At 54.1% G+C, this 25,408-nt stretch overlaps 2 protein-coding genes across 5 annotated transcripts in view; both read left to right on the top strand.

Moving 5' to 3' along the window:
• IP6K2 (inositol hexakisphosphate kinase 2) overlaps positions 1-11,809 on the top strand; it is a 29,276-nt gene extending 17,467 nt beyond the window's left edge. Inside the window, exons 1-7 of one of the 4 annotated variants that reach the window (XM_029243558.1) lie at positions 3,168-3,396; positions 3,691-3,793; positions 4,253-5,210; positions 5,302-5,524; positions 6,552-6,727; positions 10,416-10,591; positions 11,038-11,809. In XM_029243558.1, coding sequence (XP_029099391.1) covers positions 5,123-5,210; positions 5,302-5,524; positions 6,552-6,727; positions 10,416-10,591; positions 11,038-11,538 — 1,164 coding nt within the window. In that variant the 5' untranslated portion in view covers positions 3,168-3,396; positions 3,691-3,793; positions 4,253-5,122 and the 3' untranslated portion in view covers positions 11,539-11,809. Of the gene's footprint in view, positions 1-3,068; positions 5,211-5,301; positions 5,525-6,551; positions 6,728-10,415; positions 10,592-11,037 lie in introns of those variants that run through there. The other 3 variants (XM_029243559.1, XM_029243557.1, XM_029243556.1) reach the window with 3 other exon arrangements.
• A 1,919-nt stretch (positions 11,810-13,728) lies between these two features.
• Positions 13,729-24,435, top strand: NCKIPSD (NCK interacting protein with SH3 domain). The gene is made up of 13 exons (XM_029244198.1): positions 13,729-14,012; positions 16,577-16,686; positions 16,913-17,117; positions 17,290-17,380; positions 17,634-18,124; positions 19,379-19,549; positions 19,692-19,778; positions 19,867-20,005; positions 20,088-20,168; positions 20,371-20,499; positions 20,606-20,698; positions 20,826-20,998; positions 23,530-24,435. The coding sequence occupies exons 1-13, from the start codon at positions 13,842-13,844 to the stop codon at positions 23,731-23,733; spliced, it is 2,145 nt and encodes a 714-aa protein (XP_029100031.1). The 5' UTR covers positions 13,729-13,841; the 3' UTR covers positions 23,734-24,435.
• Positions 24,436-25,408: the final 973 nt, after the last annotated feature.

Raw genomic sequence — 25,408 nt, 5'->3', positions numbered from 1 at the left:
TCAGCCTCCAGCCACACCCACGAACCATACTCCAGAGAGCTGCCATGAAGGACCAGTTTTTGTTTTGGATTTTTCGCTGGAGGTGGGGAATGGGTAAGAGAGATGCCTGGAGAGAGATTTTTTTTCTACTTAATTGAATACATTTAAGGAATCTTGAACAGAGTTGGAAAGGGATTGCATTGGTGTCAGCATTGCTGTAGTAACAAAAGGAGTTTTACACGTTTATGAAAGGTTTGAATTGTGTTTCTAAAGTCTGGCCCATGGGGAGCATCTTGTGCTTTCACAGTTTAATAATTATGGTACCTGGTTCTTGCTTGGGTACTGGCAGACCGATCATGAGTCATTAGCTTTCCTTTGGTGTTGCTCTTACTCAAGATGTCTTTTTCACTACTGAAAAACTGGTGTGAACTGGTCTCTATAAACCTAAAGGGCTTGCGTGGCCAAGCATCTCAGAGCTCCACCTTCCGGAGAGAGTCTGGAATGGCTGGAAGGTACTCATCCTTCGAGCTGATTGCCTGTGTTGTGTCTTGGGACTCCTCACAGCACATGCCCTCCTGAGGGCTTCTGTAATGAGAAGGTAGTGCCAGGTGAGAAATCAGAAGCTTTGGTATTCTGCTCTTTGCATATAGGAAAGCTTATTGATTCCTAATCCTTGAGTCCAATGGGCGTTCTCTCTGAAAGGAAGAGATTAACACCAGCTAAACTCTTTATTTATTTATTTTTAAAATTAGTTTATTTTTTGGCTGTGTTGGGTCTTTGTTGCTACGCGTGGGGTTTCTCTAGTTGCTGCGAGCGGGGGCTACTCTTCGTTGTAGTGCATGGGCTTCTCATTGCGGTGGCTTCTCTTGTGGTGGAGCACAGGCTCTAGAGTGCGCGGGCTTCAGTAGTTGCGGTGCATGGGCTCAGTAGATGTGGCTCGCAGGCTCTAGAGCGCAGGCTCAGTACTTGTGGAGCATGGGCTTAGTTGCTCTGCGGCATGTGGGATCTTCCTGGACCAGGGCTTGAACCCCTGTCCCCTGCATTGGCAGGTAGATTCTGTACCACTGCGCCACCAGTGAAGTCCCTAAAGAGGCTGCTTTATAAACAGAAAATATAAATACATGGTGAAAGCACTGTCACAGGACAAGATAAATTTCCCATATACTTTTTTTTTTTTTTTGGTACGCGGGCGTCTCACTGTTGTGGCCTCTCCCGTTGCGGAGCACAGGCTCTGGACGCGCAGGCTCAGCGGCCATGGCTCACGGGCCCAGCCGCTCCGCGGCATGTGGGATCTTCCCAGACCGGGGCACGAACCCGTGTCCCCTGCATCGGCAGGCAGACTCTCAACCACTGCGCCACCAGGGAAGCCCTGTCCCATATACTTTTAAGTGCTATACCAAGGCAGATGTGCCAGAGACCTTGGGCCCCAGAGGCAGCTGTGTGGGGGCATCCAACAGATTGAGGTTCATTTGGAAACTGTGGCTTCTTGTCCCTAGCCCTGGATGAGTTTCCTCAGCTCCCAGAATCAGCTTCATTGTTTCCAACAGGGAGAGAGGTGTCTACCTCATAGAAAGTATCCCGAGGACCATATGAAGTAAGTTCCTATAGTGAGCCTAGCATAGACTGGGGTGCTTTACCCACCTTAGCGGACAGTGGGCAAATCTCCAGCCAACCCATTCTCACCACCACCATCTCAGTTGGAGTCATGGGAGTTGGAGGAGTTCCCAGTAAGAAACCTGTACAAATACTGAAATGTAGCCCAAGCCCCATTAGTAGTGCTAGTGGCAACTGTGTAGTCTGTAAATTATAGACAGAAAACAGAAGGAGGTTGACAGACCCTGAAACGGTCCACAGGCGCATAGAGGTGTGCTTTGCTGAGATCCAGTGTGCTTGGGGATCTGGTCTAAGTCAGGTCTAAGTTCCTGGATCTCAGTGAATGAGACCCCTTAGTGCCACAAGAATGCAGCTTTGGTTTAAAGGTGTGCCCCAGCTTTTGGAGATCTGGATAGAACGGATAAAAATAGTTGGTGACCTAGAACACTGTGTATCTTTTTAAAAGGAGTTAGCCAGCCTTGATCAGTTGTTTTTCGATACAGATGTTAATCATTAAAGCTAGGCCCAAGCTCCACTGCTAATAAGGTTAATGGGGCTTGTCTTTGGCCTTGAGCAGGGAAGTGTGTGCACCCTGGGGGAGTAAATCTTACTAGATGGTGCCTAAGTAGGTTTTCCCTTTAAATGCATTTTATAAAAACATAATTAACGGGGCTTCCTTGGTGGCGCAGTGGTTGAGAGTCCGCCTGCCGATGCAGGGGACCCGGGTTCGTGCCCCGGTCCGGGAAGATCCCACATGCCGCGGAGCGGCTAGGCCCGTTAGCCATGGCCGCTGAGCCTGCGCGTCCAGAGCCTGTGCTCTGCAGCGGAGAGGCCACAACAGTGAGGGGCCCGCGTACCGCCAAAAAAAAAAAAAAAAAAAATTAACGACCAAGAGTGAACCCTAATGTAAACTATGGTGCTGTATCAGTGTAGATTCATCATCATATGTAACAAGTGTACCACTCTGATGGGGGATATTGATAATGGAGGAGGCTGTCCATGCATATGCGGGGCATATGGGAAATTTCTGTATTTTCTCAATTTTGCCGTGAACCTAAAACTGCTCTAAAAAAATAAAGTCTATTAAAATATATTTATATAATTAATGGAGGGACTTGGATATAAATTACTGTAAGTTTAACAATTTTATTAGAAAATGGTAAGATTTAATCAGGATATTAGGTTTGAAATTGTGATTTTACCTAAAATCACAATTTCGTCGTCGTGGCTTCGCGGTAGTGGCTTTCTAACGCCTGGTGGGGTGATTGGGGCTCTTTCGGGGTCCCGCAACCAGTCCCTGCCAGTCGGCTTCGGCCCGCGGGGGAGAGCTCTGGCTGCTTGTTTCTGTGGGAGGAGGCGGGGCCGAAGTGGGCGGCGTGGGCGGGACCCCGCGGGAGCTCAGGCTGTTTTGTCTTTCTGCTGGAAGAGGAGGGCTAGCGCCTCTAAGGCGGTTCCTGGCCCTTTCCAACTCCGTTGTCACTCTTTGCTTCCGGCAGAGAGTCCTGGCCCACGCAACCGAGGAGCTGAAGCCAGACAGACGGACGCACGGACAGACGACAGAGGACGCGCTGGCCGCTGCACCCCGCTGCCTCCCCCTTCTCCCTGCTGCCTGCACCTGGAGGATGAGCCCAGCCTTCAGGGCTATGGACGTGGAGCCCCGCGCCAAGGGCATCCTGCTGGAGCCCTTTGTCCACCAGGTCGGGGGGCACTCGTGCGTGCTCCGCTTCAACGAGACGACCCTGTGCAAGCCTCTGGTCCCGAGGGAGCACCAGTTCTACGAGACCCTCCCTGCGGAGATGCGCAAATTCACTCCCCAGTACAAAGGTGAGCCCCCAGCTGCTGTAGGGGTCGCCAGCGCCTGGCAAGGACATGCAAGGCGTCGCGGCCAAGGAAAGCCCAGGCAGCCATCCCCGGAGCCCTCACCCCTCCCACTCACTCTGTGTTTTCCCTCCTCCTTCTCCTCTTGGCCCTCCGCCCAGCACCTCACACCCTCAGTTTTCAAGTCCCGGTAAGATTGCTCAATTCTGTTTTGTTTTGTGGGTTTGTTTTGAGTTTATTTTTGGTGGAAGTGTAGTTGTGTTTTATGTTCAGGTGTCTCTTTATCTCGGTAACCCATAGTCCCCCATGAGGAGACATCCGGGGAAGACTTTGGGAGGATTTTACCCAGAATACTTGCCGCCTGCTTTTTGTCCTCCAGGAAACCAGAAGCCCTGTTGATTAGGTAGGCTGGGAGCAGAGTTGAGTCAGATGGAATGCAGGAGTGGGAGGCTTGTGCTGATTAGCTGAAGCCCTTTGCTATTACGGAATGTCCCCGAAATGGCTATATTACGGCAACCCTTTGATTCACATGTGGTGACTCTTTCTTCCTTTTTATAATGCATTTTGGTGGGGGTGGGGGGGAATCAGCAGCCAACAGCATGGTGTGGTCTTTCCTGGGGAGGGCGGAGATCCTTTGTAAATCAGGAAGAATCCATTAAGGAAATTAATTTTAAAGTTGCATTACCTGGTTATGCAAAAGACTCTTGAACAACTTGGGTTCTTCTGGAACTGTTGAAACATGCTCTTTGAAGACAGAATGTACTGGGCGTCTCTCTTTGTACTCTGAATATGCATGTGTGTTGCGGGTCGGGGTGGGGGAGTTGGGGGCCCTCACTTGGTCCTTCTCTGTTGTTTTTTCCAGGACAAAGCCAAAGGCCCCTTGTTAGCTGGCTGCCCCGCCCCCATTTTTTTCCCTGGTTCTTTTCCCATGGCCACAGGAAAATGTGGTCCCCTGAATTCCCCACCCCGGCTCCTCTGCGCCCAGAGCCAGGTACCACCTCAGAAGTGTCGTCTCTCTGAGCACGCATTCCCCTGCAGCAAGGACTGAGCAAATTGAGTGATCCCAGGCCACAGAGGCCTGGGAGGAAAGGTGTTCAGCCAGTCGGCTGTAAGGCACTCGTCGGCACCTGCTGAAACACTTTCACCTGACAGCCCCCTCCTCAAAGACTGTCTAATTACACATGGCAGGTTCTAGAGACTCGGGGAAAGCTGCTTTCAAGGCCACTACACGTCTGTGCTCCCAGCCCAACCCTATTTGCCTTGTGTTCATTTTGTTCTTTTGTGACATGAGACTGCAAAGACCAATAAAGCAATATATTCAAGAAGGGCAAAAGGCTTGGGGTGCCCAGTGGGGGGGCACTGCAAGAAGCCTTTGCTAGGGTGTCTTTTGTGCTGTGTGGTTTGTTTCGTTTGCTCCTTTATTTTGTTTTGCTTGCCCAGTCTTCCCTTACCGTTGGATGCTTCTTACCCCTCAGGCAAATCTCTGTTCAGGCTCTGCTTTAAAGCAAGCCTCAAGGCTGTTGGAGTTTCTGTTTAGGGCCTTAAAAATTCCCACAAGATATAAAGAGCAAATGTTTTTACGTCTCTCTTAGGATTAGAAGAATTACATAAAAATTAATAAACATTTTCAATGATGGAAAAATGTGTCTTGTAATTCTTTGGCTCTTGCCTTGTTGAGTGCATCAGAGAGGAAGACTCTCGGCCATGTTTGCTCCTTAATTGCTTGTCTTGTATGGTGTCATCTTTTCTAGATGTTTTGATATTTGTTAGGTTTGCAGATGAGTTTGGGGCCTCTGGCAACATAGAGACTAAGGAACAGGGTAAGAAAAAAATAAACGTTACAATCATGTTATTTGTAACACATCTTCCTGTGGAATTAAAAGTCCTCTCTGTTCCTCACCCTTCTTCCAGGTGTGGTATCTGTGCGCTTTGAAGAAGATGAAGACAGGAACTTGTGTTTAATAGCATATCCATTAAAAGGGGACCACGGAACTATGGACAGTGTAGATAACTCAGACTGTGAACCAAAAAGTAAGCTGCTAAGGTGGACAAACAAAAAACATCACGTCCTAGAAACAGAAAAGATCCCTAAGGACTGGGTGCGCCAGCACCGGAAGGAGGAGAAGATGAAGAGGTGGGTATAGACTGAGAGGAGACTGAGCGCAGTGGGAGAGGAGGGATCTCAGTTACAGCCCAGTCGCCTAGGGCTAAGGACTCACACTATGGACTTATTAGTAGGTACCTCGTCACTCAGTGGTCAGTTCCCACATGGTGTGCCCAGCTTCTCTTTAATTGACTCTGAGTTATATCGTGCCATTTCGGGTTAAACAACTGTAGTGGCAGCTGTAAAAAAGTTTCGGTCACTCACTCCTCCTGCATCTGCCCTGTGCCAGGCCCTATGTGGCATCCTGGGGATGTAGCAGTGACCCAGACAGAAGCCATCCCATCACCTCAGGTTGTTCACTGATAGTGGGAGACAGAATGGTCAGTTGGGCATCCCCAAATCTTGGGGATCCCCGTAGGCAGAGCGCTCCAAGTGCCACACTTTGGCAGAGCTTGTGAAAAGATAAATTATATATATATTAAAAACGTAGCTAAGTAGGTTGACTTATTCTCATGGAATTTCAGTCTCCAGCATTCTGAGTCAGGGAACCTGGATGTTCCAGAAGCCAGGGGGTGTACTACCTAGAAGAAGAGGGCAGTGAAGGCTGCCTTGCAGGGTGCGGGCTGGAGGCAGAGGTTGTTCTTTCATCGAAGGTTTTCCTTACTGTAGAAAAACAGCGAGCTGACACCCCCCCCCCCTTTTTTTTTAAATCAGCTGTCTTGGGACTTCTCTGGAGGTTCAGTGGTTAAGACTCCACACTCCCGATGCACAGGGCATGGGTTCGATCCCTGGTTGGGGAACTAAGATTCTGCATGCTGCGCAGCCTAAAACATTTTTTAAAAAGAAAATAAATAAATAAAGATTAAAGTTTCTAAATCAATCAATCAACTGTCGAGGTATAATATACTATGGTAAATGAAGTGTTTACTATGTGCACTAAAACAACCACCACATCAAGGTATGAAACTTCCTATCACTCCAGAAAGTTCCTTCATGCCTTTTTGCCCCTGAGTTTTGATAAGACATTATGATTTATTGGCTCCTTGTCTCTTTATAGCCATAAGTTAGAAGAAGAATTTGAGTGGCTGAAGAAATCTGAAGTCTTGTACTACAGTGTAGAGAAAAAGGGGAATGTCAGTTCCCAGCTTAAACACTACAACCCTTGGAGCATGAAGTGTCACCAGCAACAGTTACAGAGAATGAAGGAGAATGCAAAACATCGGAACCAGTACAGTATCCTTTGTTCATAGGGCATCTCTGCCTTGGGGAGAAGGGAGGGCAAGTGAGAGGAGACCCTACGAGCTTGCAGAGAGAAATTGAATTTTTTTTTAGTCATGGTTGTGCTAGGACACCCTACGTGGTAACTGTGGGCATATATTACTTCCCTCGGGGCCAAAGGCTGGTCTGGGAGTGCAGGTGCTGGGGAGGGAGTCTGATGGGTTCCTGGGGGTCAGGGGCACCTCATGGAGGGACCAACCTGCACCCGGGGGGCTTTAGCCTGGAGTGCAAGGACCTGGTTCGTGTTTTCAGACTCCTACAGAAGTCCCCAGATAGTGCTTAACTGCCAGGGTCTGCGGTGGGGTAGGACTGACCTTTCAGTCTGGTTCACCAGGTTAGCACATGAAGAAAACACAGGGTCCTTTCTTTTTTTTGGAGTCAGGGAACCTGGATGTACCAGATAGAATAATGCATTGAATCTCGAAGTACCAGTCACCAAGGTTCAGCAGTTGGTTAACCCAGTCATGTCAGTCTCCTGTCATGACTGTCTCTATACACCCAGCAGCCCCCAGCTGAACACTCTCTGAAGCAAGTGTCAGATATTTCATTTCATCTATATACACCTCAGCATGTATCTCTGAAAGATAAAGGTATTTTAAAACATTAATACCATTATTACTCCTTGAAAAGTGGACAGTAATTCCTTACTATCAAGTATCTAATTCGTGACCCCATTTTCCTAATTGTCTCATAAATATTTTTGTTGATGATTTGCTTGAATGGGGATCCAAATGAGGTTCACACATTACATTTGGTTGAAATGTTTAAGTCTTTTAAAATACCCTTTCTGGTTTTTCTTCTTGGAAATTTCTTGTCAAAGAAACTGGGTCTTCTAGAGTTTCCCACCATCTGGATTATACTGATTACATCCTGTGGTGTCTTTTACACGTTACTCTTTCCCCTCTGTTTCCATTGAGTTGATAATTTTATCTACAAGCTTGATCAGATTCAGGTTCAGTTTTGGGGGGGTGGGGGCAAGAATCCCTCAGAGATGGTATTGTAGCTGTCCATCGGGAAGCACGGTGTTCTGTTGTCTTTCTCTTTTGTATTGCAGTTGCCTTAGAGCCACTTTTTCATTAGGTGATTTTCTAATTTTGTCATTCCTTTTTCATTCATTAGCTGGAATCCTTCTGTAAAGAGAAACTCTTCCTCATCAACTATATGCTTATCCTGAGGTATAGTTCATATAGGAAAGGCAGGTTAAGAGTTTATTTTCCTTTGTTTACTAGATTTAGAATAAAGAGATGGTTTCTTAACACCCTCCAAAGGTGACCAGTGAGGTTTTCAGCATTGTTATGAACCCATGAATTTAAACATATTTGACGTGTTTTAGTCCACTGCAGTTATCTTTACTGATGCTCAAATTGTCCCATGCTTGGCAAGTGGGAGCCTTTCAAAATAGGCTCCTGAGTCATTTTGACACAATCACAGTAGTCTCTGATGGCTGTCTTTCCCATATGAAGAACTGGTACAGACTTGTGTATATTTCATATTCCAGATGTGAATTCAGTCATTCTTCTACACCGGGGGTTGCAAACTTTTTCAGTAAATGGCCAGTGAATATTTTAGGCTTTGCAGGCCATACACTGACTGCATCACAACTCTGCCATTTGTACCCTGAAAGCAGCCATAGATGATAATGTAAATGAATGAATGTGGCTGTATTCCAATAAAACTCTATTTATGGTCACTGAGATTTGAATTTCATTCAATTTTCGTGTGTCATGAAGTATTACATATAGTTTTTTTTTTAATTCTTATTTTTACTATGATTTTTTTAACATCTTTATTGGAGTATAATTGCTTTACAATGGTGTGTTAGTTTCTGCTTTATAACAGTGAATCAGCTATACATATACATATATCCCCATATCTCCTCTCTCTTGCATCTCCCTCCCACTCTCCCTGTCCCACCCCATACAGTTTTTGACCTCTTAGAAATATAAGAATAGGGCTTCCCTGGTGGTGCAGTGGTTAAGAATCCGCCTGACAATGCAGGGGACATGGGTTCAAGCCCTGGTCCAGGAAGGTCCCGCATGCCACGGAGCAACTAAGCCCGTGCGCTACAGCTACTGAGCCTGCGCTCTAGAGCCCACGAGCCGCAACTACCAAAGCCCACGCACCTAGAGCCCGTGCTCCGCAACAAGAGAAGCTACTGCAGTGAGAAGCTGGTGCACCACAACGAAAAGTAGCCCCCACTAGCCACAACTAGAGAAAGCCTGCGCACAGCAACAAAGACCCAACACAGCCATAAATAAATAAGTGAATGAATGAATGAATAAAAAAATATATAAGGGCTTACCCTGGTGGCGCAGTGGTTGCGAGTCCACCTGCCGATGCAGGGGACACGGGTTCGTGCCCCGGTCTGGAAAGATCCCACATGCCGCGGAGCAGCTAGGCGCATGAGCCATGGCCGCTGAGCCTGCGCGTCCGGAGCCTGTGCTCCGCAATGGGAGAGGCCACAACAGTGAGAGGCCCGCGTACCGTGCGCGTGCACACACACACACACACACACACACACACACACACGTAAAAATCTGCCTGCCAATGCAGGGGGCACGGGTTTGAGCCCTGGTCCGGGAAGATGCCACATAGCACAGAGCAACTAAGCCCGTGCACCACAACTACTGAGCCTGTGGTCTAGAGCCTGTGAGGCACAATTACTGAGCCCTCGTGCCACAACGACTAAAGCCCATGCGCCTAAGAGCCTGTGCTCTGCAATAAGAGAAGCCACTGCAATGAGAAGCCCACGCGCCGCAACAAAGAGTAGCCCCCGCTCGCCGCAACTAGAGAAAGCCTGCACGCAGCAGCAAAGACCCAACACAGCCAAAAAAAAAAAAAAAAAGTAAGAACCGTTCATTCCTAGCTTATAGGTTATACAACAGTGAGTGAGCAGGGGGTCATGGTTCACTGGCCCTGCTCTAGGAGCACTGGTCTGGGCACTAGGGGAGCTCATACATCCGGTCATTGTTTCTAGATCTTTTCAGTGCCCACATCTGGGAAATACATATTTATTTTAAAGAGAAAACTTTTCATGAGTTCATACTGATATTTCTAGTTCATATTTAAGACTAGGATTTACTGAATTTATTTGATGTTCTGTTTGTAATTTAGGACATTTCTATTTTTGTTTTGTTTTGCTATTTGTGTCACTTTTTAAAAAAATATATTTATTTATTTATGGATGCTTTGGGTCTTAGTTGCAGCACATGGGATCTTCATTGCGGCATACGGGATCTTTTAGTTGCAGCATGTGGGATCTTTTTAGTTGTGGCGTGTGAACCCTTAGTTGCCGCATGTGGGATCTAGTTCCCTGACCGGGGATCGAACCTGGGCCCCCTGCATTGGGAGTGCAGAATCTTAGCCACTGGACCACCGGGGAAGTCCCTAGGACAGTATGTTTTGGACCATGGTCCCACATCTTGCTGAGTTCAGGGAATGATGTGTGTGTCTCCCAGGCTGTTCTCAGGCCAGTTCCCTGACAAGAATTGAAGGTGTCTTTCAGCCTTCTAGCCTGGGCTGCCTGCATGGGAAATATAGCAGGATCTCTGGGGCACTGTGTGCAGGCCTTGTACCCTGGGAATGCCAAGGCCCCGTGGAGCAGCACCTTTTCATTAGAGGGGCATTGTCCTTAACCACTCAGAATTTATCTTACTGGAGAACCTGACTTCCCGTTATGAGGTGCCTTGTGTCCTGGACCTCAAGATGGGTACGCGCCAGCATGGTGACGATGCTTCAGAGGAGAAGGCAGCCAACCAGATCCGCAAATGCCAGCAGAGCACGTCTGCAGTCATTGGTGTGCGCGTGTGTGGCATGCAGGTGAGAGGAGTGCAGGTGCGTGGTGTGGGCTGGCTGGGGCATCCAGGAGCTGCCATTCTCCCACCGTGGCGTAGTCCCGTTTTCTCAAAAGATTCCAGATTTGAATGAACCTGTCACTTTCTGGTTAGAAAAGGAAGCATGCTTGCATGGGTAATCGTCTCTGGGGCTGCCCTGGTTGGCTGAGTCCAGAGGCTGTGGACAGGAGGGGGAGAAAGGCAAAAAAGTTAGGCCCTCTCCACCAACACATACACTGAGCAGGGGGCTGGTGATGGAACCCAGGTCAGAGGGCTGTATCCTGAGTGGGTGTTGATTGGCAAGGACAGTGTCTCTTGTGATACTTAACAAATTAAAGGATCTGATCCATGACTGTCATATCGCTGCCACTCCCCAGGGTCTAGGCCCTGAGATGGCTGTCAGCACCTCACCTGCTGGTCTCCCTCCCACAGGTATACCAGGCAGGCAGTGGGCAGCTCATGTTCATGAACAAGTACCACGGCCGGAAGCTGTCCGTGCAGGGCTTCAAGGAGGCACTTTTCCAGTTTTTCCACAACGGGCGGTACCTGCGCCGCGAGCTCCTGGGCCCTGTGCTTAGGAAGCTGACTGAACTCAAGTCCGTGTTGGAGCGACAAGAATCCTACCGCTTCTACTCAAGCTCCCTGCTGGTCATTTATGATGGGAAGGAGCGGCCTGAAGTGGCCCTGGACTCAGATGCTGAGGACTTGGAGGACCTGTCAGAGGAGTCAGCCGACGAGTCGGCTGGTGCCTATGCCTACAAGCCCATCGGCACCAGCTCGGTGGACGTGCGCATGATCGATTTCGCACACACCACTTGCAGGCTGTATGGTGAGGACAGTGTGGTACACGAGGGCCAGGATGCTGGCTATATCTTTGGGCTCCAGAGCCTGATAGACATTGTTACAGAGATAAGTGAGGAAAGTGGGGAGTGAGCTTGCTGGCTGCAGCAGTACCTGAGAGACTCTCTGTGTCCCAGGCACAGCTGTGCTGCGTCGGGGAGGAGGCCAGTATGGCCAGGCGGTGGCCCCTGCAGCCTGGAGCTGATGGGCAGAGGCCTCTATGAGTCCCAGCCTGAGCCAGCCCCAACCGCTCTCGGAGTCTTTATTTATTTTAACTCTCTTCAACATTCCACATTTGATGATGCAGATACCTCTTTCTTCCCTGAGTGTAAATGTTCTAATACAAATCTTTTTGTTAATTGTACACAGTGCTGCTGTCGTTCTTGCCCAAGGATAGGCAGCCATCCCCCCTCCCAAACCTCAGAAACATCACATATGCCATGACCTCCACCCTGGCCCAGCAATATATTCCTTCCAGTGACCCCATCCCATGGACCCTAAAGTCACCATAGCCTCTTGGCTTAGTCCTCGGTCCCTTAACCAAGCACCCACACACATAACCGTAAATGGGTCCCTCTGGGATCTGTGCTGGTCTGTCCCAGCACCCCTTATGCAGAGAACTACAATTGACTGTTGATACAGGTCTTTCCCTGCCCTCATGTAGCTTAAGCCAAAGTTGGGCAGCAGGTGTGCCAAACGTTGGGTCCAGCTCCTGTGCCACTGGTAGCAGCTAATTGGCTGGACATTGTGATGTCAGACATCCTGGAGTCAATACTGGGGCCTCAGGTAGCCACCAGGCTTTGGTCTGTTGGCAGCCATTGGCTCTGTGGTCAAGGTCTTAGGAGGTCCCAGAAGGTGGGTGGCTTGATGGGAGGGGTTGTTCTGAGCAGTGTGGTCCTCTTGGCCACACCACCTGTCACCACTCCTACGCAGCCCTGGACCCCACTGCAACCACGCTAGTGTCATCCTTCATGTGGCTCCAGCCAGGGCAGCCCCTAAGAGAGCTACTTGTGCTCTGTGCTAGGATGGTTTCAGGGAGAGGTGTGGCAAGAGGTCTTGAACTGCAGACCCAGACACCAGGGAGAAGGACACAGAACCAGTGCTAAGAAGGTAGGGTCTAGATGTCCAGTTTTAGCAGCCCCACCCCTTGCCTTGCCTGAACCTCCTAGCACCTCCTCTCCAAGGTCCACTATGCCTGTATCCACTATGTCCAAAAACAGGCCAACTGCATACACTGGCCTGGTTGTGCCTACAGCCCCTTCTCCCTGGGCCCAGGCTTCCAGAGGGGAATGTGGCTGGAGCAGCCCCTGGACAGAAATGGGAGGTCCCCAGGACCCTTAGGATCTCTCCCCGGGGTTTCCCCCTTCCCTCCTAGGACTTCAAAGACCTCACCAAGTCAGGGCTGACCGGAAGGTGGGCCAAACAAGCTCTTAAGGCCACATGGTGCCCCACTCTCCATCCTCCACCAGCCCTTCTGTCTGCTCTCAGAAGGAAGCGTGAGAAATAAGATAACCTGGAGTTGTAAGTCCCCAAAGACAACAGAACAGAGTGATGTGATAGCGATTGATAGGGGTGGGAGCCTGCGGACTTTATACTGTGAGGAAGGAAAGTGTGTCCCAGGCAGAGGAAACTATGCAAAGACCCACGTTACAGAGGACGAGAGAAGCTAGTAGCCGAAAAGAGGAGGTGGGGTGGGGAGCAAGGATGGGAGGACTTTGGACAGAGAAATGGCCCCCCGTGGGTTTTGTTTTTACCGTCCCCCCTCACTCTTGCTCCCCGTTGCCCACCACTGGGGCGGTAAGCGGGGTCAGGAGGCCTAGAGACACGGAGCAGACCCGGGCCCCGCGGGCGCCTCCAAGTGTCTCAAGATCCAACAACGGGACTACCCTCACGGGGTCGCTGTCCTTATGTTAGTAGGTCAGGTCCCACTCCCCTGGGGTGGCAAGGACGCATGGGACTGTCAGCATCGGACAGAGGCTCTGTCTTTGGGCTGCGGGCGGAGCGCTCCTTCGGGAAGTCGGATGGGCCGCAGCACTAGGGCTTGGGCGGGTAAAGGGAGTGGAGGGCCGGGCGGGAAAGCTGGGTCTGGGGCTCTAGGTAGGGTGCTGGGGCAGGGAGTCGGGAGCTTGGAGACGCAGAAGTCCACGGAAGGGGCGGAAAGGGCAGCGGGTTCTCGGAGGCCGCGCCGGGCCGCGCAGCCTGTGGACACTAGGGGGCGCCGCGCTTCTGCGCAGGAGCCGACACATCCTGGGGCGGGGCTGCGGCGGGCGGGCGGGCGCGCGCGCGCGCACGCGCGGTGTGTCACGGGGCAGGGCGAGCGCGGTGAGGCGCTCCCGGCCTGGCGTCCTGGTTTCGCAGACCCTGCCGTCTCTCCTGCCCCGGCCCGACTCACCCTCATGTACCGCGCGCTGTACGCGTTCCGCTCGGCGGAGCCCAACGCGCTGGCGTTCGCCGCGGGCGAGACCTTCCTGGTTCTGGAGCGCAGCAGCGCGCACTGGTGGCTGGCGGCGCGGGCGCGCAGTGGCGAGACGGGCTACGTGCCGCCCGCCTACCTGCGCCGCCTGCAGGTGAGTGTGCCCCTCCCCGGCCCGGCCTCAGCCGCCCCCTTGACTGAGCTCCAACATAGGCTCGCAGGACAGACCCCGGCACCCCAGGCCCGCCGGGACCTCCAGCAGATAAGGAGTTTGAGAACCTGACCGTGAAACCCCAGGAGGACTGGGACCCTAAGAGCCCGCGCCCCAACCCAAGACCAGGGCCTTGACAGCCAACTCTGAGGACTCAGATCTACCAAAAGCCCAACTCTGGGACTGAGACTCCTCGGGATCCCAGAGCCATTGGGCCCCAACATCTGAACCTCCATCCGAATAGAATTCAAGAGTCAGTCCTGAGATTCCAGCACACCAAATTCTGAGCAGTTCCCCAGATCATTGAGACCCCAGAATTAATTGGCCCCTTCCCTGGATCACCAGGATCCCACACTTTTGCCTCCTTTTCCTCAGCTTCCACCACTGAGACCCGGGCAACCCTGGACACTGCCTGTTTCCCCACCATCTTCCATGCCTTTACACCCCCTCTCCCATTTGGACCTGAGAGCCATGGACACCCCCCTCCCCTAAATGACCCCCCAAGCCCTGAGACCTCAGTATCTTTTACTCTCCTGTACTCAGTCACCCCCTAAGCCTTTCCTAAGACACCTTCGTCAGTTCACTTTGAACCAGGGATCCCAGGCCCTGCTGACACTCCGTGGCACTACTCTCTTTCACAAGCCTCAGGCCCTGACTTTTCAGACTTCCTTTCTCTGAAGATGAGGGAGCTCCATCCCTCCTTGGCCCCCAGCCTGGGGTGGGGGCTGCTCCCATTGCAAGGAAGTGAGACCTCCCCATGGCGTCCCCGGTCTGGCTTTGACCCCATTTCCTTCCAGTGGAGTCTGCAGCCCCAGTTCCTGTTTCCCCAAGAATAGTCCTGGTATGGGGGCTGGGATGTGTTGTCTCCAGCTGGTCTATTCTGATCACAGGGGGAAGGAGGGCCTGGAGCCTCCAGGTCTGCCCTGTGCCAGACACCCCCGCCCAATCCTAGTCCATAGCCTTTAGGAAACATCCTGTCCCAGCCCAGTTCAGGACAGAAATAACAGGATAAATTTGGAGATGTCATCTGGTCTTACCAGAGGGGATGGGCCCTGGTCCCTAAACCCTTGGCCTCATGGCATCTAGGAGTGTCTGGGTAAGAGTGAGAGCCCTGGACACCAGGGCTACTGGGTCCAGGGTGAGCATGTCAGACCCAGCCTCTCTGGAGCTGGGAGCTTGTTGGAGGCCTCTGAGGAAAGTCCTGCCTCTTCCCCGAGGGCCCAAGAGGCCCCTCCCCTGCCTGGGCCACTGGGGCTGGGTGTTTGGGGAGGGCAGAGAGGCTACCATCTTGTCTATCTGTTGGTTTCTTGCTGCAGATCTCCCTCTGCCTTCGTCTCCGTGGCTCTCTCTGTATCTCGGTGTCATTCTGACTCTCCGCTTGTGTGTGTTTCTTCCTCTGACTCTCTTCCCTTCTCTGTCTCCAAATCTCAATTTCTTTCTGCGTGTCTCCCTCTGCTTCTCTCTCTCTCCCTCTCTCTCTCCCTCCCTCCCTCTCTCTCTCTCTCCATCTTTCTTGCTTTCTGTGTATCATCTGTCTTTCTCTGTCCCCCTTTCTGTCTGCTGTCTCCTGCACTCTGACACGCCCCGTGCTACCTGGAGGGCTTTGTTGACCTCTGAGTCCATCTGTCTGTCCCCATCAGAGAAGCTTCTCAAACCCACTCTGGTGTGATGTCACCTTAGTTCTGAGGCTCCTATGTCTGATGGACCATGTGTGCCAGGGGCAGCGAAGGGTGGGAGTGGCTGGTCCCACAGCTGCCACCCCCTACTCTGTACCCCATGCCAGCCAGGCTGGGTAGATTGGACCCCTGAGTTGCTGCGGATGGCAACACAGAATCTGGGGCAGGGGCCAGGTCCTGCGCTCATGTCTGTCTTTTGCCACAGACACAGAACTGCTGCTTCCCAGTGCAGGTCTGGAGGATTCCTGGAATAGCTTGAGGGGATGGGGGCTGGCATCAGGGGTGGAGAGAGGAGATCCCTTTGGCCTGTCCTCAGCTACCAGGGCCTGCAGAAGGCTCTCTGAGGACAGGGCCGTCCTGGAGTGTGACCTTGGTTTTGTGAAGGATCAGCAAGATCCAGAGTGATTTGTTAAGACTTCCAGACACTAGAGGCTCCCTGCTTGGCATCTCAGCCTGGGATCTGAGCCAAGCCTGGGGATAGACTAAGTGTGTACTCCTGGCCTCAAACTGAGGGTCCATGGGCTGTGGTATTGCTCTAGACCCCAGGTTTTCGGCTACATCTTAGCTGAGAGCCTCACTGTGAGGTAAAATCCTGCGCGGGGCCCCAATATATAAAGCAGCAGCATGGGCCCTCCCCGTGGCCCAGCTCCCTGAGTGACGCAGTTTGAGAAGCCCATTTCATATTCTAGTTCAGCTTGCTGTGTTCACATCTGGCATTACAGGCTTCAGCTGTAGTGGTCCTTTGTCTGCCCCGGGCTCCATCCTGGGCTGGCTCTGGGCTCAGTACCTCACTTGGCCCCCAGACCTAACTGCCCACCCCTGCCCCCACAGGGCCTGGAGCAGGATGTCCTCCAAGCCATTGACAGGGCCATTGAGGCTGTGCACAATGCAGCCATGCGGGATGGTGGCAAGTACAGCCTGGAGCAGCGCGGGATCCTCCAGTGAGTGGGGCGGGAGAACCGCCCAGTAAGCACCGTGGGGTGGGGTCCTTCAGTGAGTACTGGGGACGCCAGAGAGCAGTGTTGGTAGTGCAGAGTGGGGTGGAGCATGAGGGCAGTGGGAGGTTGGGGAGCCTGGGCTAGGGTGGGCCGCATCCCACGAGGAGCATGTGAGGACTTCGGGAGTCGTAAGGTAACTCCCCCAATAACCTCCCTGTCCCTCCCTCAGGAAGCTGATCCACCACCGGAAAGAGACCCTGTCCCACAGAGGCCCCTCAGCCCCCAACCCTGCAGCTATGACGCCGTCCACCAGTGACCACCACCTGGATGCTGCTGCTGCCAGGCAGCCCAACGGGGTGTGTAGAGCTGGATTCGAGCGGCAGCACAGCCTGCCCAGTTCTGAGTATCTTGGGGCAGATGGAGGCCTCTACCAGGTACATGGTGAGAACATCCTGGGAAAGGGAGGTGGGTGGAGCTTAAGGCTTTGTCCAGAGGCGCCAGGGGTCCACTGGGGTCAGCGATGCCGCCCGGAACCATAGTCCTGCCCATGCCAAGCTCAGGGCGCTAGCCAGGTCGTACCCTCAGATCCCACTTCTGTCCTCCCAGATCCCACCACAGCCTCGCCGAGCAGCACCCGCCACGCCACCCCCACCTGTGAAGCGCCGAGACCGCGAGGCCCTACTGGCCTCCGGGAGTGGTGAGAAGGCGGGGTTGGGGGACTCGGGGGGCACCCTGTACTTGGAATGGTTACTCTGCCTATGTCAGGGAACTGGGGGCTCCAGGCTTGGGGGGAAGACAGGGCACGTGTCGGGGCAGTTGGGGGTTCTGGGCTTGGTGGGAGGGTCTGGCATAGGAACTAGGCCCTGTACTGGGGGGCGGGGGCTCTGGGCTTGGAGGGGCTGGGGCCCCCAGGGGGCTGCCCTAGCACAGCATCCCCTCTCTGCCCACAGGCGGCCGCAACACCACACCCTCTGGGGGCAGTTCTGTGTCCAGCGGCTCCTCTGTCAGCAGCGCCTCCCTTGACACACTCTATACTGGCTCCAGCTCATCGGAGCCAGGCCCCAGCTGCTCACCCACGCCCCCACCTGTGCCCCGCCGAGGCACGCATACCACTGTGTCCCAAGCTCAGCCCCCTCCCTCCAAGGTGCTAAACTCGGAGCCCCCTACAGAGGAGGTAGCAGTTGATACAGCCCCAGCCCCTGATGAGCTGGAAGCCCTGGGTGCACTGAGCCTGGGGACCACAGAAGAGAAGGCGCTGGCTGAGACTGCTGTGCCCAGGACCATTGGGGCAGAGCTGATGGAGCTCGTGCGGAGGAACACCGGCCTGAGCCACGAGCTGTGCCGAGTGGCCATTGGCGTCGTGGTGGGTCACATCCAGGCCTCAGTGCCGGCCAGCTCACCTATCATGGAGCAGGTCCTCCTCTCACTGGTAGAGGGCAAGGTGAGGGTGGGCAACAGGGCCAGGGGCCTCCCCATCCTGGGGCCGCCCTACAGCCCCTGCCCCTTCCCCACCCTCACACTGTGTCCAGCCTTTACCTGACAGGTCTTTGTTGAGCTCTAGCTCTTGGCTTCCTTGTGCTGGGTACTGGGGACATTTGGGCTGATCCCTGAAGGAGAAAGGGAGGAAGAGTATTCCAGGCAGAGGCTCAGGCTGACGAGGGCCATGAGGCAGGACCGAGCTTGGCTCACAGGAAGAAGTGGAACAAGGCCAGCATGGCTGGAACACAGGGGGTGAGGGAGGGAGCAAGTGGTGTGGTTGGAGGTGAGACCTGGGGCAGGTGACAGATGAGACAGCCATGGGTGGCCAGGAGTTCTCTCAGGCTGCAGGGAAGTAATGGACATAAGGCATGAGAGAGGGCAGTGTCATGCTGGCCTTGGCAGTGGAGAGCAGTGGGTGCTTCGAGAGCTATGATGGAGGCCCGAGTGCTGACTGAGATGTGAATGAGGTGTGTGTGGATCATGGGCGGGTGGGATCCTTTGCCAAGGTTGGGGCACTGGTCAGGGAGCAGGATTGGGGGGCATGAGTCAAGTCTACACGGTGGGGGCCAGATGGGCCAGAGGTCTCTCCTTAGGGCTCCATGGCTCCTGCAGCTCTGGTTTGGGGCGTGGAGAGCAGTGAGTCAGTGGGTTTGCCTGTGCTGGGACACTGGATCAAGAGGAACACGGCAGGTGGGTAGATGACAGGCCTGTCCCACTTTGTGTAGAATCAGGGGGTGGAGTCTCAGTCACATTCAGGCAGTGAGGAGTTGGTGGCCTTCCTCATGGAGGATGTTTATCCAGGTCTGGGACAGGAGGCAAGTTGTTGGAGAACACCCCATGGATGTGTCTCATGCAGAATCCTGTCCCAGACGGTTGTTAAGACTTGGGGGCAGTGGAATTACTTGGGGAGGGGGTATAGAGCTGGGTCAGTGCCCTTGGCGGCCTCGATGTTGGGGGATGGGCTGTGGGAGCAGGTCTTTTGTGGGAGCTTGATGGGAGCAGCGGGGAGGAGGGAAGAGAACTGGGCGCTGGTCCCCTCACCCTTCCTGCGATGACGCTGGCTCCAGGTAGCTCTGGTAGGTGAGGCTGGGGCCCCCTGCCTGACACTGGCCTGGAGCTCATGCCATGACCTCAGGGTCTAGGTTGAACTCCAGGCCTTGTGGGCCTCCTGGAGATGGTGTGGGGCCAGTGTGCTGAGCCAGACCTCTTCCTCCAGGACCTGAGCACTGCCCTGCCCTCAGGGCAGGTCTGCCATGACCAGCAGCGGCTGGAGGTGATCTTTGCAGACCTGGCCCGGCGGAAGGATGACGCCCAGCAGCGCAGCTGGGCCCTGTATGAGGACGAGGGTGTCATCCGCTGCTACCTGGAGGAGCTGCTGCACATTCTGGTGCGGGCTGGGTGCCCCCAGGTGTCCCCCACCCCTGCCCCATCCCTCCCAGTGCTCGGGAGTCTCCCCTACTCATCCTCAGCTCACTCACATGTGGCCACCTTACACTGAGTGACTCCATCACACTTCGTCCTCCCCACAGACGGATGCAGACCCTGAAGTTTGCAAGAAAATGTGCAAGAGGAATGAGTTCGAGTCTGTCCTGGCCTTGGTGGCCTATTACCAAATGGTGTGTGGGAAACAGAGGGGAGGGGGCACAGAGGGACCTGGGTAGAGGTGGGGGTTCCGGGCATTGAGCACACAGGGTCCCCTGCCAGGAGCACCGGGTATCGCTGCGGCTGCTGCTCCTCAAATGCTTCGGCGCCATGTGCAGCCTGGACGCAGCCATCATCTCCACACTAGTGTCATCTGTGCTGCCTGTGGAGCTGGCGCGGGACATGCAGACAGACACGCAGGGTGAGTGAGGGGCAGCTTCCTGCCAGCTGGGGAGGTTCCCGCCATCTGGGGGGCTCTGACCGCCTGCTTTGCTCCCCCGCAGACCATCAGAAACTCTGTTACTCCGCCCTCATTCTGGCCATGGTCTTCTCCATGGGTGAGGCAGTGCCCTATGCACACTATGGTAAGAAGGCAGGTCACTGACCAGCGGACCACAGGGAGCCCACAGCCCGCTGGAGGTGGGGCCCATGGCCCAAGGGGCTGGGCACCCACTGACTGTAGTCTGACTGAATGTCTCCAGGGCTCACAGAAACCCAGGGAGGCTGGGCGGTGTGGCGGTGTGTGACGGGGGGCGGGCTGCAGACTTCCACGTACCCCTCTCCCAGAGCACCTGGGCACACCCTTCGCCCAGTTCCTGCTGAGCATCGTTGAGGACGGGCTGCCCTTGGACACCACCGAGCAACTGCCGGATCTCTGCATGAATCTACTTCTGGCTCTCAATTTGCACCTGCCAGGTGGGGGCAGGGTCTGACGGGGGTGGCTGACTCACCGTAGGGGGGAGGAGGGGGGCTCTCCAGGCTTAGCACCTGTGCTGTTGTCTACCCCCGTGTCCTTCCTCAGCCCCTGACCAGAACTTCATCATGGCCGCTCTGAGCAAACACGCCAATGTCAAGATCTTCTCCGAGAAGCTACTGTTGCTCCTGAACAGAGGGGGTGAGGGCCCAGGAATCTGTGTGGGGCCCCTTCGATGTCCTGTGACTCCATGACTCCTGTAACTCGCTGGGGTGACTCTGGGCCCCCTCGAGGACTGCCCTGACCCCCTCTTCCCCCTGCCTTCTAGATGACCCCGTGCGCATCTTTAAGCATGAACCTCAGCCGCCACACTCTGTCCTCAAGTTCCTGCAGGACGTGTTCGCCAGCCCCGCCACAGCTGCCATCTTCTACCACACGGATATGATGGCGCTCATCGACATCACCGTGCGGCACATCGCGGACCTGTCGCCTGGAGATAAGGTGCCTGGGGATGGCAGCTGTGTAGAAACTAACAAAAGGGGGGCACCTGACGCTGAATGGAGACTAGGGCGAGGGGCACTGCTGGAGCCGGGTAAGCGTGGGAGGCCGCTCAACCATGACAGGTGTGCCAAGACCCAAGGGAGCCCGCCATGAGGTGATCGGGGGTGGGCTGTCTGAAGAAAGCAGGAGTGGAGGGAGTGGTGGGAGGTGAGGAGGAGGAAGTAGAGTTTACACAAAGCCTTGGAGGCTGCGGCGGGAGGTTGTCACCCCTTCTCAGGGGCAGGGGAAGTGATCTGATTACCATCCTGAATGAAACGGAGACTGAAAGCACAGCAGAAGCGGGAGGCTGGTGAGGAGGCGGCTGCAGCTGTCCACGTGGCACGAATAGGCTGGGAGAGGAGGTCAGGCCGGGGTGTGTTGGAGGTGAGTTGGCAGGGCTTGCTGCTGGATTGGTCTGGAGCAACCGGGTGGATGAAGTGCCGATTGCTCAGGTGGGGAAGAACCTTTGAATAGAGTTGTGTTTTGATGTGTCAAGACTGAGAAGATACCTGTTGGGCATCCAGGTACAGAGGACCTGGGGTGTGAGTTGGGACTGGAAAGAGACACTTTGGAGTTGGCTGTGCATAGATGTGCTGGGAAGCCTGTGACAGTGCGGTCACCTAGGGTGTGGGATGGATGGGACAGAGGGAAGCTCAGGCCTCAGCCCAGGGCACAGTTGGGGCACATAGGGAGACACCCAGGAGGAAAACCAAGAGAGCAGGAGCCCAAAGCCACGTGTATGGAGGAGGAGGGGGATGAGCTGTCTCCACAGTTAGGAGCCCGAGTGAGATGAGGCCTGAGAATGAGCCACGGGATTCGCCACATGGAGATGAGGCGTGATTCACGAGCAGCGTCCATGGACTGGAGGGAAGAGAATCCGAGTGGGAAGTTGAAGAGAGGATTTGAAGTTGGAGGGGAGTAGAAAGGGGGAAGATGGGAGCAGTGAATGGAGACAACCTTCGTGTGTTTTTAAGTGAAGGGGAGCAGAAAAAGGTGGGGGATCACTGGAGGGAGACATGGGGTCAGGGAAAGTCTTTTAAAGGTGGGAGATGCAGGTGCATGTCTGAGTCAGAGGGAATGATCCAGCACGCCAGTCATGGAGAAACGGCTGATGTGTCGGGAGAGTCAGCCGCTGCGGGTGTCAAGTAGGTCAGGCAGCAGGGGAGGGTCCAGGCCCCCCTGGAGGGAAGGCCTCTGGCAGGAGCCAGGACAGTTCATTCACTGGGGACAGGTGAGGTGTGGGTGCCGGGGGAAGACCAGGCGTTTCTGAAAGTCTGCTTGTTTTCTGCATGAAGCACAAAGCCAACTGATCGGGCAGTTTAGGTTTGGAAAATGGAGAGAAGGTGGGCAGTGGTCCTTTCAGGAACAGTGAACGTGGCAGAGGAAAGTGGCAGGGGTGCCAGGCAGTGAGGTTTGTGGTGGGGAATGCCGTTCAAGCCTGCACAAGACTCTAATTGTCTGCTGCTTAGCTTCTAGGATTTGATTGGCAGGTGCTTTTTGGTCTGACCAGGGTTGGGAGTTAGCAGGGTGATGCTGCCTAAAGAAGGTTTGAGTATTGACTCCTCTAATCAGAGGTAAAGAGAGAAATGAGGGATGGTGAGGGGAGCAAATGGAGGAAAAAGTGCTGGCGCCAGGTCAATGGATCAGGGTCTCAGTGAGGATAAGGAGCAGCTGGGGTGTCAGATTGGAGTGGTTCTTGGAGCCGTTAAAGCCAGAGGTGCTGGGAGGGTGGGTTGGCAGGGGGTGTTAGAGATGGATTCAGGGCACACGTAGAAGGCAAGACGGCCGGGTCTTACTGGGACGGATTGGATTCGGGGTGTGGGGAGAAAGGAACCGGAGGGGACACGTGCAGTTTTGGCTTGAGCACTTGAATGGACAGCAGTGCTCTTTATTAAAATAAAGAACACGAGAAAGCCTTCAGCTTTGGGAAGATGGGGAAGATCACGAGTTTGATGGTTGTTATGTGAGTTTGAGTTCTCTCTCAGATAAGCAGGAGGTGACAAGTGGGCAGTTGGATTTTCTCATCTGCAGCTCACCGGAGAGTCTCTGCAAGAGGTTTGAGTGAGGGTCACTATTTGAAGCTGTGGGTGTGAATGAGATCTTCCAGAGTGAGAGGATAGAGTGAGAAGCAGAGGGCCTCCAACAGACAGACAGCAGCCCCACAGGGGCCCAGCATTACAGGAGGGATGGGGGCTCGCTGCTTCCCCTCACCACCTCTCTGAGGCAGGACTTCCCTGGGCCGGCCGCGTTCTGGGACTGTGTGTGTCTCAGATGATTTATTTATTCACTTACTTATTCAGTGACTATCAAAGGCCAGTTCTGTGCCAGGTCCACTCTGGGTGCTGGGGATGCAACCCTGATCTTCAGTGGTGTGAGGTGGTCCACAGCCCTGGGGTCCGTGTGGCTGCCAGGAGGCAGTAGTGGCCTGTCCCTGTCTGGTGGCAGTCTCAGTGCCTCCCTGGGGTCCCTGAGCTTGCCTGGTCTCCCCACAGCTTCGCATGGAGTACCTCTCCCTGATGCACGCTGTGATCCGCTCCACACCCTACCTACAGCACCGCCACCGGCTCCCCGACCTGCAGGCCACACTGCGACGCATCCTAACCGAGGAGGAAGCCTCGCCCCAGTGTCAGATGGACCGCATGATTGTCCAAGAGATGTGCAAGGAATTCCCGGTGCTGGGCGAGGCCCCCAGCTAGCACCTTCTTTTCCTCCCTTCCCTGCAGCCCTGGGTAGGGTGCAGGGGACTCGGAGGCTTGGCCCTAAGAATGTTTTGCACTGACAGTGTGAGGGGAGGTGATGGTGGAAGGGACCTAAGCAGGGGCCCCCACCTGAAGTAGAGCTAATGAGAGGGGCCAAGCGCAGGATTAGGGACCACGCGCTGGGAGCTATGCTGGGGCAGGGGGAGTGTGAACTGAAGCCCCTCCATCTCCCGCTGGGCTGCCTCTTCAGCATGCCTCCCCACCCCATACACATGCACACTCAGAGTCCTGCTGCTGCTCCAGGCTGGGCCAGAGCCCTCATCCCCCGCGCCCACCTGGTCTGTGTCCTGGGCTTCAGCAAGCCGTGTCCCTGGGGTTAGAGGAGGCACCTTCCGCCAGCTCCGTTCTTTGCCTTAGCTTCGCAGTGAGTGCTGCTCATGTGCTCTGTCCCCCCAGCCGCCACCCCGTGGGGGTCTCTGCCCCTCACTCCAACCCCCAGAGGTCTTGGCCAAGCTGCTTCTTTGAAAGCAGAGTCTTAGAGACAGGCCATCCACCCTGGAGCCTCACAGAATGAGGTGATGGCACTGATAAAGCCAATGACAGAATCTATTTTCTCTGTAAAAGCGTAGACCGAAAAGCCTTGTGTATTTTCCTGTGTGCTGCAGCTCAGCTTGGAAATAAATCACAGGCATCTGGAAACAGGCTTCCCTGTATGATCCTGAGTGGTGGTGGGAGAGGATGGTCAGGGGCACTGGGGCCTCAGGACCTCGTCACTAGCTTGCCCTGTCCTCTCCAGCCTGAGGAGGTGATGGTCTCTAACAGGCCTCTCCATCGAGGTCCCTTGAGCCCTGTTCCAGCCTCTCTTCCCTGGGTTCCCACTTCTCCTGGGCCACAGCCACAGCCACTGAGAGCCCCATGGTCCATTTGCAGGTGACTGCCCCTCCAGGCTTCACTTATATCTTTCTTTGCCTTGAATGCCGTGTCTGTCTCCCCTGTTGAAACCCTATATCCTTTACACCTGTTCTCAAATGAAGCGGCTCCTATCCAAGCCCTGGCCTCCCTGAACTCTTAGGGCTGCCCAACTGTTTCCCTTCCTTATTTGTCTTCCTCTGGATCCAGTGAGGTTCCCTCATTTTGCAGCCTTAGCGGAGATTTGGTAATTACAGTAGGACAAAAAGAATATCTCAACAAGTGTGGGGTTAGTTGTGCACTGTTTGAGGGGAATCAGAGGCCAACGTTGGGCAAAAAACTTTTTCCTCGTGGGCTCCCCAGTTAACTAAGGCTGTCACCATAAGTTGGGGAAGAGAGTCAGAACCTGTAGGCAGACACCAGGCAGCAGTGGTTTCCATCAGTTCCCTTCAGTTTGTTACCCAAGATGATTCTCATCAGATTCCACACATCCAGAATCACTGATGCTGTGACTTCTCGCCACGACTTTTCCTTTCTTAATGGGGTGCTGAAGGCAGAGGGCTCTTACTCTCTCAGCAGAACGGAATACGGCAAGAAGCCCAGCAAGGCCAGTCCAGGGGTGGGGTCCCAGGGAAACAGGTCCATGGGAGCAAAGCACAGGAGGCCAGCAGGGAGATGTCCTTCCTGACCTGTTGACTCTTCCAGAAGTTTAAGTGCACAGGCTCACCTGGACCTGAGGAGGAGCTGACACAGTTGTCTGCAA

Source organism: Monodon monoceros, unplaced genomic scaffold, assembly GCF_005190385.1.
Source record: "Monodon monoceros isolate NGI ecotype Baffin Bay Population unplaced genomic scaffold, NGI_Narwhal_1 Super_Scaffold_3, whole genome shotgun sequence".
NCBI lineage: Eukaryota > Metazoa > Chordata > Mammalia > Artiodactyla > Monodontidae > Monodon > Monodon monoceros.
Note: the sequence above shows the minus strand (reverse complement) of the source record. Positions and strands in the feature narration are given on the sequence as shown.